Raw genomic sequence first — 16,181 nt, 5'->3', positions numbered from 1 at the left:
CAATGTGTTTACATACATATTTGTTAGCCAATTCTTTGCAAGCTCTCTTCTCAAATTGTATATTGTACTTTCCCAATGTTGTCAAAGTAATTAAAAAAAAATTTGTCTCCAAGTTTCCCTCAAACCCATAGTCTAAGCTGGATATGTTTCAGATAGTGGTGGAATTCTTCTAATGCAGCAAAAAGCAGATACAGTCAAGTCACATATATTGGTGTTTATTTTTTAGCATTTTAGTGTATTAAAATAGGCTGGAGAAAAAATTACTTTATTTATGAGGTAAGGATTTTCCTTTTCTCTTTGGTTTTAATTACATTTGGGGGATGTTTTCCCAAAAGACATCTGGGTGGGGGCGGTTTTAGTTTGGCTGGGCACCCTGAGACCACAGAGCCAGCACTGCTTCCCTTCTCCCAGCCACAGCGCCGCTGGGGAGGTCCCAGCTTTCTGGCTGCCCCTGGGAAAGCTCAATGAAATCCGACCCTGGGCCACATTCACCCCAACTCCTGGCTTGTTCTATCCAAGTCCCGAACCTCCTCCCGCCCACCCTACACGCACACACACATCCCACTGTTCACCAGGACCCCTGTCCTGTCAGCTCTAAGGGCCTGGGGCAGCGCTGTGCTCCTTCGCATTGCTGCGCTGGGCCCCGCGGTCTGACTTGGAAGGAAGCAGAAACCCTGCGCCCGGTGGAGGTGGGGGATCCGGAGCGTTGGGGCTTGCCCAACCCGAGCCTGCTCCTAGGGAACGCTGTCCCCTCCCTCCTCTCCTGCCAGGGAGGGGCCCCTCCAGCCCCTCTCTGGGCGCTGAAATGACCCTGAGGCCCAAATCGCTCCTCCCAGTGGCCGTAAGCTCCAAACATAATCTTCTGGGCAAATGCAAAATTCACACAGGCGGTGGAGGCTTGGCCCTGCAGCTCTGGCCCAGACTGGGAGATGAGGGGCAGGAGGGGAGGGAAGACAACGGCGGCCTACCCTCAGCTGCCTCATGTGAGCCTGGTGAGTGCGGGTGGAGCGGGGCAGGCCTGAACCCATCCTGCGCCTGCTGCACCAGGCACCGCTCTGGTGGCCCCTAGAGGCGCCCCGTTGCTGCTAGGACAAGCAAGGTCAGTGAGGTCTGGAGTTGCTTGAAAGAGAGACGAGTGGGCATTCCCAGGGGAGGCTCCTGCCTCGCAGGACCCTCCTCCTCACCATGCCAGCTCCAGCCATTAGAAAGTCGCATTTAGACACCACCAGTCCCAACAATCCCAGACACACACACGGCACACTCCCAGGTGGAGTCACCCGGCCCCCTGGGGCAGGCCCCAAACCCCTGCGGGCCTCCCCTGAGCATCGAGGCAAGGTCCGGAGGCCCAGAGGGCCAGGCTGGGCTGGCGGAGGAAATGAGCCCTAGCTGGACCCAGGCTGCCCTCCCACTAGTGCGAAGGCTCTTTGGGGTGGGCCGGTCTCCCCCAGAAAAAGGCCCCATGGCCTCTTTAAGGCAGATCTCCCTGGAGAACAAGGGTTCCAGGTCCAGCCAAAAGGAAGGACAGGTGGGGTGGGGGCGCCCACTTGCAGCATCCGAACGGTTGTGTGGGTGAGGGACGCAGGGCAGGCCGGCCGTCGGGGAGGCCCAGGGGCTCTCGGTGCCTGCTCGGGGCTCTGCGCTCCCTCCGAGGCGTTCACTAACTGCAGTGCGGATAAGCGGCTGTCACCCAGGCGGGAACTGGGGGCTTGAGCTCAGCACCTCCGGACGCTGCGGGCGCTCCTTCAAACCTCGGTCCCCTCCGCGCTGTTGTAGAGGAAGTGACCAATGTGGAAGCTGGCGGCCGCCGTCTGATGGCCAGAGGTGAAGCCTGGCGCGGGGCCAGGGGCCTGGGGGCCGTGGGCAGCCACTGTCGTCGGTCTCCCAAAAGAAAAGTCTCCCGCCAGACCCCCGGGGAAGGCGCCAACGCCGGCGGCCAGGGCGCCCATGCTCGAGGCAAAGCTGGAGAAACAGGCGGCAGCCTCGGGCGCGGGCGGGGTCGGCGAGGCCTGCAGGCCGGGGGAAGCCGCGCCCAGGGCCTCCAGCTCCGGCACCTTGGCTGCGCCAGGGCTCAGGGCTCCGCAGGGGGCGGCCGCCCTCGCCTCCCCTCTCCTCCTTCTCTTCCTTCGGAAGTTCCCATTATCGAACATCTTCTCGCAGTTCGGGTCCAGGGTCCAGTAATTCCCTTTACCTGCAGGAGAAAAGGCCCTGCTCAGAAAACCCGACGTGTGATGGCCGCTGGTGTGGACACGAGGAATGGAGGCGACTTAAGCACCACGCCCCTCACCGGCCCCTCCGGGGGGCCCCCCACCGGCCCTGGACCTGGAGGCGGCACCCTGCACCGGAACAGGCCTCCACAGCCAGCCTGGGAAGAACGCAGACACCCCAGACAGACCGGGGAAGGGCGACCCTCGGGAAAGAGCGCCGCTAAGTTCAAGGTCAGAAAGAAGGCCCACGGGCCTCGGAGCCCCCTGGACGCTGGCAGTGGCTCTGCAGTGAAACTGAGCTGACCCGCCTGGCCTCTCCCCAGGCCCCAGCTCTGCCCAAAGCGGCTTCTCGTCTGTTTTACCAATCCTTGGTACGCGCGGTCTTCCTCATTTTACAGCAAAGGACACCGAGGGCCAGTGAAGTAGGGCCACAGGTCGCCCAGCTGGCTAGTTCTCCTACCTCTTCCTTCGCCAGGGCGCGCGGATTCCAGACTCGGGGCGCTAAACCCAAGTCAGGGCCTGCGGGCTCTGCCGCCCTCCACGCGCCTGTCCGCGGCCCAGCACGCCTGCCCTCCACCCCCGCCTCCCCGCCCCAGCACCCCGCGCCGTGCAACGAGGGGCTGGGTAGTCTGAGGCCGCCCCCACCCCTAAGCGCCCGCAGCCCGGCTTCGGAAATCCGCGGAGTGTTGGACGGGCGACCCGGCGCGCCGGCTACCTGGGTCGTCCTCCTCGCGGGGCACCTTCTTGAAGCAGTCGTTGAGCGACAGGTTGTGGCGGATGGAGTTCTGCCAGCCCGCCTTGCTGCGCTTGTAGAAGGGGAAGTTGCCAGCCACGTACTGGTAGATCTGGCTGAGCGTCAGCCTCCGCAGCGGCGCGCTCTGGATGGCCATGGCGATGAGCGCCGAGTACGAGTAGGGCGGCCGCACCAGCCTCAGCAGCTCCTGCTGGCCCGGGAGGCTCAGCCACGCGAGGTCGGCGCCCGCCAGGCCTCCCCGGGAGCCCAGGAGCGGCCCGGGGGCCGGGTAGCCCGGGGCCCCGTAGGGCGGCGCGGGCCCGGGGCCGGACGCGTAGGTCGTGGGGCTGAGAGCCAGCGCGTTCAGCCACAGGCGCGGGCCGCCGCCGGCCGCGCCCGAATCGCCGCGACTGTGGCCGGCTGGGTGCGCGGCGGCCGGGGCCGGGCTGTGCGGGGCCGAGCAGAACCCCGAGCCGTCGCAGTAGGCGGCCATGACCTGCCGCTGCCGGGCCGGGGCAGGCGTCTCAGCCCCGAAGCTTACAGCCGCCCCATTCGGCGCGACCGCCCGCAGCTCCAGGTGCGGCCCGCCGGCCCCACCCTCCTCCCTTTAAAGGCCGTCGGGGCCCCCAGCTCGGGGGCGCGTCGGTGGCGAGACCCCTCCCCCGCCTAACTGGGATGGGTGGTGTCTCTGTCCCCGCCCCGGGGTCAGCTTTCCGCGCCGCCCGGGTCCCGACGGGCCACTGCATTCATTCCCCCGACCTGTGCCGCCTGCGCCTGGGCCCAGAGTCGTCAGTGGTCTTTGTCAATCTCACCGATGCCGGCCTCATCTGGCCGCCGGGGACGCCCCACCCACCGCAGCCCCAGCTCCGTGGACCCTTGGTGATGTTTGCAGGTACCACGTCTCCCGCAAGCCCCCAAGGTTGTGGGGAGGAAGCGCGGCGCCCTTGCTCACCCACGGGGTCCCTGTCCCTGCGGAATCTCGCATCGCCCGCACCCCCTGTGTTTGGGGCTACTGGGCTGGAAGCAGAGGGCCGCTGTGCTGGGCAAGGAGTCGCGAAAGTCCACAGGTGTCGCGGGACTCGGGCTGCGCGGAGAGGGCCTGGCTGGGTGCTGACAGTGGCACTGAAATCATTCCAAGGGTCCGCGCGATAAACGCGAGCAGATGAACCAACCCCCCTGGGGGAGATGCTGGAAGCTCAGCACGCTGCAGCCGTGCAGGAAAGCCTCCTCTTCTCCGGAGCCGGGGGTCCCGGGAGGCTGCCTCAGGCTGGTCCGCGCAGGGGCCTCGGGCACGGGAGCAGGGCTGCAGCGCCTTGAATGGGTTTCCCAGGAAGCCGCGGAAACCGGGACCTCTTCGTCCTGCAGTGCGCCCGACACTCTCCGCGGGCTCCCCCCAGCTCCCCGACTCCCCTGCTGCCTCTTCCCTGATGTCGGGCTCCCCGCGACTCCCCACGCTGCCCGGCTCCCGACTGCCGGGCTCCCCAGGCCTCTGAGGGATGCGCCCCAGGGCCAGGTGCCTGGGAAAAGCGGGGGCCTACGGGGGTCGGGGTTCGGGCTCCCTGCCTTCAGCGGAGAATCGAAAATTCGCGCCTGGTGATAAGGGGACGAGCCCCATTACCAAAAAACCCAACGCCCGCCCGTTGGAGCCAATCCGGGCAAAATTGGTCTTGCCCTGGGGCCAGGCCTCGAAGTCCTGTCTTCCCTGGGGCTGTGGATCACCGAGGCGGAGGAGTATCAATTTGTTTAAAAACCAGGGTTCCAGTCCTTCTGCAGGGGGCGGCCTTGGCCTGGAGCAGGGACTGCCAGGGTGAGACTTTGGCGCCTTGGAATTAAAGGGCCAGATGGCGTCAGCTGTTCACTCTCTGTGCGGCTCTAGGCCACTCAGATTGTAATTTCCAATTTCAGTAAAATACCCACTGGTGGTACAATTTAACAAATTGGTGAGTGCCTGTGTTGCGGGAGTGGGCCTGCACCTGCTTTCCCCTCCCAGCTTGCTAACTGCTGTTAAAGGAGTACAAGCAGTGGGAGTCTCCCGGGCCCTTCAGAGGCAGCCCCCTGCCCCCATCGCCTCAGGGGCTCCGGACTCGGGAGATGGGAGTACTCCGGACGGGAAGCACTCCCCTGCTTCCTCTTGCTCTGTCAAAGCCAGCAGCCAGAACCATCTGCCTCTCAGCGTCGCCATGCGGTATGTCCTCATAACTTTAAATACACGTTCTCTGTACATGTGGCAAGCTGTTTGGTGACTGCCCCTTTAAGTGTCTTTTCATGGTCAAATAATGGTTGCGAGCATAACTTAGATGTGTTCAGTATGGAGCAAGCCGGGTGTCAGGGCATGTACATCCCTCCCCCCTTCCACAACAGCAATACTTAGCTTGCTGAGCCTAAGCAGGTTTCCACCCCCGAGATTTTGAAATGACTACTGTTTAGACGGCAGCTTTCCAGAAACCATGCTTCGTGAAGAGGGAGCATCACAGAACTGCACAGGTCTGCTTTGACCCAAACTATGGGGAGGGGGTAATGGAGAAAGAGGGTGAAGATGGGAAATATAGTCAGCTGGGCAGGCTTACCTGAGTACCCAGAATCCACAGGGACCTGCCAGGCCTTCCCTTTGTTCCAGCGGCTGATGGGTCACTGTCACTGACTCTTTGTAGGAGATTGTCATTGTGCCCCAGCTTTGAAGAAGAAACTGGTTAGTGGGGTAGCACAATGATCTGGTGGGGGGGAGAATTAATTTTATCTACAGTTAACAGCACTACTGTGATAATAAAATCAGATACTGAATTTTAAAGAACACTTGGCTCATCTTTTGCAAAGTAAGGGAATGAAAAAAGATGACAGTTCCTTCCAGATTCCCTTTAATTTTAATAGCCTCTCTGTCTTAATTATGTAACTCCTTAACTCTTGTGAGTTTTAGGACTTCTAAGAAAATCAGATGAAATTTCATATAATATCCTTCGATTTTACTTTATAAAAATCATTGCAGTTGGTGCTATGCAGGAATGTCCATATTTTAATCTCCCTTCTTTGCTGAGCCTGATGTCCATCTTCCATCTCTAATAGTTTCCTTATCTCCCAATAGACTGGACTCATAAAATGAGTATCAGTAGATGAGCTACAGTCATTTTTTGGGGAAAATGTTTCAGCACTTGAGTCAGTCTTGGATGGAACTCTTATGAGAATTTTTCCAAGCGAAAAAAAAACTCATGGGGAAAAAAAATCTCAAGAACGAGGGCTGTGCCGTTAGAGTATCCAGCTTCCCTGGGGCCCTTGGTCCTACCTGGGATTCCTATGCAGAACTGGTCCCCTTCCTTGAACCATCTCCTAATGCTTTATTCTCAGAGGAGGTGCCCCTGCTACCTAATTTGAGGGTAGGTCTGCCCAGCCTTCCTTCACCAACCTTCTGAGCCCACCTGGAGTTGTAACTGCCCTGTCTTCCCTTTGGTCACTAGGGAGAGGTGTCCCTTCTGTGGCGTGTCTCTCTCCTGGCAGGACTGGGATGTGGCGTGTCTCTCTCCTGGCAGGACTGGGATGTGGCGAGGCCTGAGGGGCACCGCGGAAGGAAGCTCACAAACCTGGCGGGCCCTGAGTGCGCACACACACTGGACTCTCTCAGGGACCTCGATCTGTGGTCCCCCTAGCTGACTCTGCCCCATTAGCAGATAGATCTTGGCCATCTTGATTTTAACAAATCTTCTCTTCAGCCTGAATCCCTCTTCAGATGTTGTGCCATCATCTCTTTGCTCCTCTTCAGCAGCCCAACCCCTAGAAGGGTGGTGATAATTTCTCACACAGAGAAAACTAAAAAAAAATACCAAACTGACAAACGCTAAGCCAATGTCTTTGAGTGGATCAGTTACAGAATCCACAAAAACTATTGTTCACTTTGCAGTTCCTGTCTTCCAAACACTACCCCAAGTTCTAAAACTATGTACAGATTTCCAGTTTCTTCATCTAAAAGGGGTCAGGGAGAGGGCCACTGTGGCCAGGGACTCAGTCAAGGAGTCAACCCAACCGACTTTGGCTTGAACTCGGCTTCCAGCAATGGCTCTGAGGTCAGTGATTCCATCTCTGAGTCTCATTCCCCCCCCCTGTGAAGTGCTTTGGCGTATTCCGTTTCTCAATTAATGCGTACCCTGTTGCCTTGCTCCCCACGGTAGTTTATAATTGGAATGTGCTTCAGGCTCTTATCACTGAGAAAAAAAATTAAAGCACCATCAGGGCTGTGCAAACTACCAAAACTTCTTGGAGCCAGCAAATGTAGAAGGTGAGAGCATTAGCTGCAGAGAGCCCAGATTCAATTCTTGCTATCATCCCGATAACCCGAGTGGGGAGGCTGCTTAGACCCTCTGAGCCTCAGTTTCTCCATCTGCAAGGTGGAGCTCACAGCATCCATCTGCTAGGTCATCGTGAGGACTGCAGGAGATGAGGCCAGTAAAAGGCTCACATCAGTGTTCAGTACATGCTGCGTAGTATCTGTTGGCATTCTCCTTCTATTCATCAGTCAACCATTGTTCTAAACAGATCCTGAGTTCAGTTTCTCTCTCCCTACAGGTTAAATACACACCTACACCCCAATACATTATCTATATTCTTGATATGAAACTGAGGAAGAGCCTTACTGACAATATTTTTTCTCCAAGTGTACCCTGGTGTCTTTTCCTTAGGGAAAAACCTGGCTGTAGTGAAATGTAGGGTTTAAATACATTTCACCTCATTTGACTTCAAAACTGGTTTAAATTTACATATTTCAACTTTTATTCTAAAAAAGATCAAACATTGAATTCAAGTTTGTAAAGTATTGCTGTATTGGCTTTCTGTCTGTATATATGTATTTTGTTATTGATGCCTTTAAATGTTAATTATAAACCTTCTGATTCTTTACCCTCAAACCTGTCAGCATTCATCCAAAAAGAAAAAAAGACATTCTCCTACATAACCACAACATTATAATCAATGAACAAATTGGCAGAAATTATTTCATATTATCTAATACACACTTCATATTTAAATTCCCCCAATTTTCTCTAAGTAACTTTTTAGTCTTTTTCTTTTCAAATAAGAATTCAATGGCCCATGAGAGCTCTCCTGTATTTTTCATGTCCTTTCAGTTGGTTTATTCTAGACCAGTCCCTAGCCACCCTACTCCAAACAGAGGCATGGACTCTTTGAAAAGAGAGGTCTAGTTGACTGGAGCCCAGCCCCACAAGTCTGGATTTGTCCAAATGTTTCCCCCCAAGGGATGATTAATATGCCACTCTATCCCCTGCATTTCTTTTATATAGAAATTAGGTCTCATTTTACCCATCACATCAGGGGGCACACAATGCCAGGTTGGTCCTGTCACTGACTGAGTTTGACCACAGGGTAAAGGGATGGCCACCAGATCTCTCCACAGTTAAGGCATTTAGGAACTAATCCATGCCATGAGGCTTGGATACAATAAAAAATTCAGTTCTCAGGTAAAAGGCTCCCCAGAAAAGAATTGTTATTAATTTTGTGTTCTGTTGGTGGTTCCTGCCTGAACTGATTACTGGGAGTTGCAAATGGAAATTTTCTAATTCTGTCATTTTTTTAAACATTCATTAAGTGTCATTTTTCCTTAAAACAGACCTTGCTATCACCTACCAGACTTAGTTGGCTTCCCTGAACTACCATTCCTATTAAAAAGACAAAAAATATACATAATTCTTTCCTTTTATTGATCAATTTTAGGAGTTAGGTGTTGGTGAAACAGTCATGCTATCTGGAATCAATAGGTGTTATTTTTTTTTTTTTTGTGAGGGCATCTCTCATATTTATTGATCAAATGGTTGTTAACAACAATAAAATTCTGTATAGGGGAGTCAATACTCAATGCACAGTCATTAATCCACCCCAAGCCTAATTTTCATCAGTCTCCAAACTTCTGAAGCATAACGAACAAGTTCTTACATAGAGGACAAATTCTTACATAGTGAATAAGTTACATGGTGAACAGTACAAGGGCAGTCATCACAGAAACTTCCGGTTTTGCTCATGCATTATGAACTATAAACAGTCAGTTCAAATATGAATACTCATTTGATTTTTATACTTGATTTATATGTGGATACCACATTTCTCTCTTTATTATTATTATTTTTAATAAAATGCTGAAGTGGTAGGTAGATACAAGATAAAGGTGGAAAACATAGTTTAGTGTTGTAAGAGAGCACATGTAGATGATCAGGTGTGTGCCTGTAGACTATGTGTTAATCCAAGCTAGAACAGGGCAATAAAACATCCACGTATGCAGAAGATTTCTCTCAGAACAGGGGGGGTGAGGTTCTAAGCCTCACCTCTGTTGATCCCCAATTTCTCACCTGATGACCCCCCTGCGACTGTGCCTGTCTTAGGTTGTTCCTCCCTTGAGGAATCTTACCCGTCTCTGGCTAACCAGTCATCTTCTGGGGCCATACAGGGAAATGTAAAGTTGTTAAGTGAGAGAGAAGCCTTATTGTTTGAAAAGGTTAGCTTTTTATTTCTTTGCATATTTATGCCCTGTAGCTTCTATGCCCAGCATTTGTCTTGAGGTATCTTTACCACTTGGAAGAATTATGATACTCGGTAAATTTGATGTGAGGCACGAATTCTATTTAAGGGTTGTAATTAGGAAGGAAGAAGAAAAGCTATAGAAGTAGCAGGTGGAAGAAAACATAGGAAGATTGATTATTTCTTTGACATATCTTCTTGTAGAGTAACTTCAGCATGTACAGGTTTTAAACTACTAATTAAATTGCACACACACATTAACATAATAGGAGTATAGTTACATAACCAAAGCATACCTGTAATTACCAGCCATCTCCAATGAAACCAAGAAAACCAGTTAGGCACCTTAGGCATTTGTGAAAACTTATCTATGATATGGTGGATATTGTCCAACTGAACTTGAACAGTCTGAGAGAAATCAGACAAATTAAAACAACCCATTCCTGGGGAATGTTCACATCCCTTATGTTCTTTTAACAGTAAATAGTCTGTAGTTGTAAGATTTTGGAGCGCTACAATTTGCACTTCTCCTAATTCTTGGTTGAGTTCCAACAGTATAGATCAAATTTGTTGTTTTACTGTATGCACAGGCCAGCTTAGAAATCTCCTTCCTCATTCCCATGGCAAGTCCAGGAACTGGTGGGATGAGTGCATCTACACCTGTACCAGTGCGTAGATCTTTGTTGGGGTTTTTTGATGATCATCTTCTGGCATGAATCTTCCAGAGAGTGCTGGTGTTGGAAGTTCTTTTTCATATCGTATCTTAGTTCATTTTTGGGGTAGCCCAATTAGGCTTTGATCCTCTGTATAAACACAAACAGAACCTTTGCCTACACTTTTATATGCCCTTACCCTTGTATAGATCTCATTGGCGGTTACCACACAGGAACTGCCCCTTTTTTTTTTTTTGGTATCACTAATCTACACTTACATGATGAATATTATGTTTACTAGGCTCTCCCCTATACCAGGTCCCCCCTATGAACCCCTTTACAGTAACTGTCCATCAGCATAGCAAAATGTTGTAGAATCACTACTTGCCTTTTCTGTGTTTACAGCCCTCCCCTTTCTCCCACCCCCCCCATGCATGCTAATCTTAGTATCCCCCTTCTTCTTCCCCCCCCCCTTATCCCTCCCTATCCACCCATCCTCCCCAGTCCCTTTCCCTTTGGTACCTGTTAGTCCTTCTTGAGTTCTGTGATTCTGCTACTGTTTTGTTCCTTCAGTTTTTCCTTTGTTCTTATATTCCACAGATGAGTGAAATCATTTGGTATTTCTCTTTCTCCGCTTGGCTTGTTTCACTGAGCATAATACCCTCCAGCTCCATCCATGTTGCTGCAAATGGTAGGATTTGCCCTTTTCTTATGGCTGAGTAGTATTCCATTGTGTATATGTACCACATCTTCTTTATCCATTCATCTATCGATGGACATTTAGGTTGCTTCCAATTCTTGGCTACTGTAAATAGTGCTGCGATAAACATAGGGGTGCACTGGTCTTTCTCATACTTGATTGCTGCATTCTTAGGGTAAATTCCTAGGAGTGCAATTCCTGGGTGAAATGGTAAGTCTGTTTTGAACATTTTGATGTACCTCCATACTGCTTTCCACAATGGTTGAACTAACTTACATTCCCACCAGCAGTGTAGGAGGGTTCCCCTTTCTCCACAGCCTTGCCAACATTTGTTGTTGTTTGTCTTTTGGATGGCAGCCATCCTTACTGGTGTGAGGTGATACCTCGTTGTAGTTTTAATTTCCATTTCTCTGATAATTAGCGATGTGGAGCATCTTTTCATGTGTCTGTTGGCCATCTGTATTTCTTTTTTTGGAGAACTGTCTGTTCAGTTCCTCTGCCCATTTTTTAATTGGGTTATTTGTTTTTTGTTTGTTGAGGCATGTGAGCTCTTTATATATTCTGGACGTCAAGCCTTTATCGGATGTGTCATTTTCATATATATTCTACCATACTGTAGGGTTCCTTTTTGTTTTAATGATGGTGTCTTTTGCTGTACAGAAGCTTTTCAGCTTAATATAGTCCCACTTATTCATTTTTGCTGTTGTTTTCCTTGCCCGGGGAGATATGTTCAAGAAGAGGTCACTCATGTTTATGTCTAAGAGGTTTTTGCCTATGTTTTCTTCTAAGAGTTTAATGGTTTCGTGACTTACATTCAGGTCTTTGATCCATTTTGAGTTTACTTTTGTATATGGGGTTAGACAATGGTCCAGTTTCATTCTCCTACATGTAGCTGTCCAGTTTTGCCAGCACCATCTGTTGAAGAGACTGTCATTTCGCCATTGTATGTCCATGGCTCCTTTATCAAATATTACTTGACCATATATGTCTGGGTTAATGTCTGGATTCTCTAGTCTGTTCCATTGGTCTGTGGCTCTGCTCTTGTGCCAGTACCAAATTGTCTTGATTACTATGGCTTTATAGTAGAGCTTGAAGTTGGGGAGTGAGATCCCCCCTAATTTATTCTTCTTTCTCAGGATTGCTTTGGCTATTCTGGGTCTTTGGAGTTTCCATATGAATTTTTGAATTATTTGTTCCAGTTCATTGAAGAATGTTGCTGGTAGTTTCATAGGGATTGCATCAAATCTGTATATTGCTTTGGGCAGGATGGCCATTTTGACGATATTAATTCTTCCTAGCCACGAGCATGGGATGAGTTTCCATCTGTTAGTGTCCCCTTTAATTACTCTTAAGACTGACTTGTAGTTTTCAGAGTATAAGTCTTTCACTTCCTTGGTTACGTTTATTCCTAGGTATTTAATTTTTTTTGATGCAATTGTGAATGGAGTTGTTTTCCTGATTTCTCTTTCTGTTGGTTCATTGTTAGTGTATAGGAAAGCCACAGATTTCTGTGTGTTGATTTTGTATCCTGCAACTTTGCTGTATTCCGATATCAGTTCTAGTAGTTTTGGGGTGGAGTCTTTAGGGTTTTTTATGTACAGTATCATGTCATCTGCAAATAGTGACAGTTTAACTTCTTCTTTACCAATCTGGATTCCTTGTATTTTTTTGTTTTGTCTGATTGCCGTGGCTAGGACCTCCAGTACTATTTTAAATAACACTGGGGAGAGTGGGCATCCCTGTCTAGTTCCCGATCTCAGAGGAAATGCTTTCAGCTTCTTGCTGTTCAATATAATGTTGGCTGTGGGTTTATCGTAGACGGCCTTTATTATGTTGAGGTACTTGCCCTCTATTCCCATTTTGCTGAGAGTTTTTATCATGAATGGATGTTGAACTTTGTCAAATGCTTTTTCAGCATCTATGGAGATGATCATGTGGTTTTTGTCCTTCTTTTTGTTGATGTGGTGGATGATGTTGATGGACTTTCGAATGTTGTACCATCCTTGCATCCCTGGGATGAATCCCACTTGGTCATGGTGTATGATCCTTTTGATGTATTTTTGAATTCGGTTTGCTAATATTTTGTTGAGTATTTTTGCATCTATGTTCATCAGGGATATTGGTCTGTAGTTTTCTTTTTTGGTGGAGTCTTTGCCTGGTTTTGGTATTAGGGTGATGGAATGAGTTTGGGAGTATCCCCTCCTCCTCTATTTTTTGGAAAACTTTAAGGAGAATGCGTATTATGTCTTCCCTGTGTGTCTGATAAAATTCTGAGGTAAATCCATCTGGCCCGGGGGTTTTGTTCTTTGGTAGTTTTTTGATTACCGCTTCAATTTCGTTGCTGGTAATTGGTCTGTTTAGATTTTCTGTTTCTTTCTGGGTCAGTCTTGGAAGGTTGTATTTTTCTAAGAAGTTGTCCATTTCTCCTAGGTTTCCCAGCTTGTTAGCATATAGGTTTTCATAGTACTCTCTAATAATTCTTTGTATTTCTGTGGTGTCCGTCGTGATTTTTCCTTTCTCGTTTCTGATACTGTTGATTTGTGTTGATTCTCTTTTCTTCTTAATAAGTCTGGCTAGAGGCTTATCTATTTTGTTTATTTTCTCGAAGAACCAGCTCTTGGTTTCATTGATTTTTGCTATTGTTTTATTCTTCTCAATTTTATTTATTTCTTCTCTGATCTTTATTATGTCCCTCCTTCTACTGACCTTAGGCCTCATTTGTTCTTCTTTTTCTAATTTTGATAATTGTGACATTAGGCCATTCATTTGGGATTGTTCTTCCTTCTTTAAATATGCTTGCATTGCTATATACTTTCCTCTTAAGACTGCTTTTGCTGTGTCCCACAGAAGTTGGGGCTTAGTGTTGTTGTTGTCATTTGTTTCCATATATTGCTGGATCTCCATTTTGATTTGGTCATTGATGCATTGATTATTTAGGAGCGTGTTGTTAAGCCTCCATGTGTTTGTGAGCCTTTTTGCTTTCTTTGTACAGTTTATTTCTAGTTTTATGCCTTTGTGGTCTGAAAAGTTAGTTGGTAGGATTTCAATCTTTTGGAATTTACTGAGGCCCTTTTTGTGGCCTAGTATGTGGTCTATTCTGGAGAATGTTCCATGTGCACTTGAGAAGAATGTGTATCCTGTGGCTTTTGGATGTAGAGTTCTGTAGATGTCTATTAGGTCCATCTGCTCTACTGTGTTGTTCAGTGCTTCCGTGTCCTTACTTATTTTCTGCCCGGTGGATCTATCCTTTGGGATGAGTGGTGTGTTGAAGTCTCCTAGAATGAATGCATTGCAGTCTATATCCCCCTTTAGTTCTTTTAGTATTTGTTTCACATATGCTGGTGCTCCTGTGATGGGTACATATATATTTAGAATGGTTATATCCTCTTGTTGGACTGAGCCCTTTATCATTATGTAGTGTCCTTCTTTATCTCTTGTTACTTTCTTTCTTTTGAAGTCTATTCTGTCTGATATTAGTACTGCAACCCCTGCTTTCTTCTCGCTGTTGTTTGCCTGAAATATGTTTTTCCATCCCTTGACTTTTAGTCTGTGCATGTCTTTGGGTTTGAGGTGAGTTTCTTGTAAGCAGCATATAGATGGGTCTTGCTTTTTTATCCATTCTATTACTCTATGTCTTTTGATTGGTGCATTCAGCCCATTAACATTTAGGGTGACTATTGAAAGATATGTACTTATTGCCATTGGAGGCTTTAAATTCGTGGTTACCAAAGGTTCAAGGTTAGCCTCTTTAGTATCTTACTGCCTAACTTAGCTCGCTTATTGAGCTGTTATATACACTATCTGGAGATTCTTTTCTTCTCTCCCTTCTTATTCCTCCTCCTCGATTCTTCATTTGTTGGGTGTTTTGTTCTGTGCTCTTTCTAGGAGTGCTCCCATCTAGAGCAGTCCCTGTAAGATGTTCTGTAGAGGTGGTTTGTGGGAAGCAAATTCCCTCAGCTTTTGTTTATCTGGGAATTGTTTAATCCCACCATCATATTTGAATGATAGCTGTGCTGGATACAGTATCCTTGGTTCAAGGCCCTTCTGTTTCATTGTATTAAATATATCATGCCATTCTCTTCTGGCCTGTAGGGTTTCTGTCGAGAAGTCTGATGTTAGCCTGATGGGTTTTCCTTTATAGGTGACCTTTTTCTCTCTAGCTGCCTTTAAAACTCTTTCCTTGTCCTTGATCTTTGCCATTTTAATTATTACGTGTCTTGGTGTTGTCCTCCTTGGATCCTTTCTGTTGGGGGTTCTGTGTATTTCCGTGGTCTGTTTGATTATTTCCTCCCCCAGTTTGGGGAAGTTTTCAGCAATTATTTCTTCCAAGATACTTTCCATCCCTTTTCCTCTCTCTTCATCTTCTGGAACCCCTATAATACGGATATTGTTCCTTTTGGATTGGTCACACAGTTCTCTTAACATTGTTTCATTCCTGGAGATCCTTTTGTCTCTCTCTATGTCAGCTTCTATGCGTTCCTGTTCTCTGGTTTCAATTCCGTCAATGGCCTCTTGCATCCTATCCATTCTGCTTATGAACCCTTCCAGAGTTTGTTTCATTTCTGCAATCTCCTTTCTGGCATCTGTGATCTCTTTCCGGACTTCATCCCATTTCTCTTGCGTATTTCTCTGCATCTCTGTCAGCATGTTTATGATTCTTATTTTGAATTCTTTGTCAGGAAGACTGGTTAGGTCTGTCTCCTTCTCTGGTGTTGTCTCTGTGATCTTTGTCTGCCTGTAGCTTTGCCTTTTCATGGTGATAGGAATAGTCTGCAGAACTGGAACGAGTGACGGCTGGAAGGACTTCCCTTCTTGTTGGTTTGTGGCCCTCCTCTCCTGGGAGAACAGCGGCCTCTAGTGGCTTGTGCTGTGCAGCTGCGCGCAGACAGGTTTCCTGCTTCCTGCCCGGCTGCTATGGAGTTAATCTCCGCTGTTGCTGTGGGCGTGGCCTGGCTTGGGCAGCTGCTCCAAAATGGTGGAGTCGCGTTGGAGCAGGAGCTGCTGGGAGGCTATTTATCTCCGTAAGGGGCCTCCCTGCTCCCTGCAGCCCAGGGGTTAGGGTGCCCAGAGATCCCGGATTCCCCACCTCTGGATTAAGTGTCCCGCCCTGCCCCTTTAAGACCTCCAAAAAGCACCTGCCAAAACAAAACAAGGACCACAAAAAAACAAGAAAACAAACATGAACAAATTTTTTTAATTAAAAAAATAAAATAAATAAAATAAAAAATGGCTGCTTGTTTTTCTTTATTCTCCGGCGCCAGCCTCAGCATCTGCTCCCCGGTCTTGCTGCCCTGTTTCCCTAGTATTGGGGTCCCTATCCCTTTAAGACTTCCAAAAAGCGCTCGCCAAAACAAAACAGCAAAAAAGCAGAAAAAAAAAAA

At 48.4% G+C, this 16,181-nt stretch overlaps 2 protein-coding genes across 2 annotated transcripts in view; one reads left to right on the top strand and one right to left on the bottom strand.

Moving 5' to 3' along the window:
• Positions 1–16,181, top strand: part of CLRN3 (clarin 3) — a 147,981-nt gene that overhangs the window by 94,883 nt on the left and 36,917 nt on the right. The gene's annotated exons all lie outside the window — the stretch shown is intronic.
• FOXI2 (forkhead box I2) lies at positions 655–3,500 on the bottom strand. Its single transcript, XM_036923299.2, has 2 exons — positions 2,920–3,500; positions 655–2,188 (listed from the first exon to the last, which is right to left on the bottom strand). Exons 1-2 carry the CDS (start codon positions 3,428–3,430, stop codon positions 1,743–1,745), a joined length of 957 nt encoding a protein of 318 aa, XP_036779194.2. The 5' UTR covers positions 3,431–3,500; the 3' UTR covers positions 655–1,742.

This window comes from Manis pentadactyla, chromosome 8, assembly GCF_030020395.1.
Source record: "Manis pentadactyla isolate mManPen7 chromosome 8, mManPen7.hap1, whole genome shotgun sequence".
NCBI classification, from domain to species: Eukaryota; Metazoa; Chordata; class Mammalia; order Pholidota; family Manidae; genus Manis; species Manis pentadactyla.
This window is presented reverse-complemented; position numbering and strand designations above follow the sequence as displayed.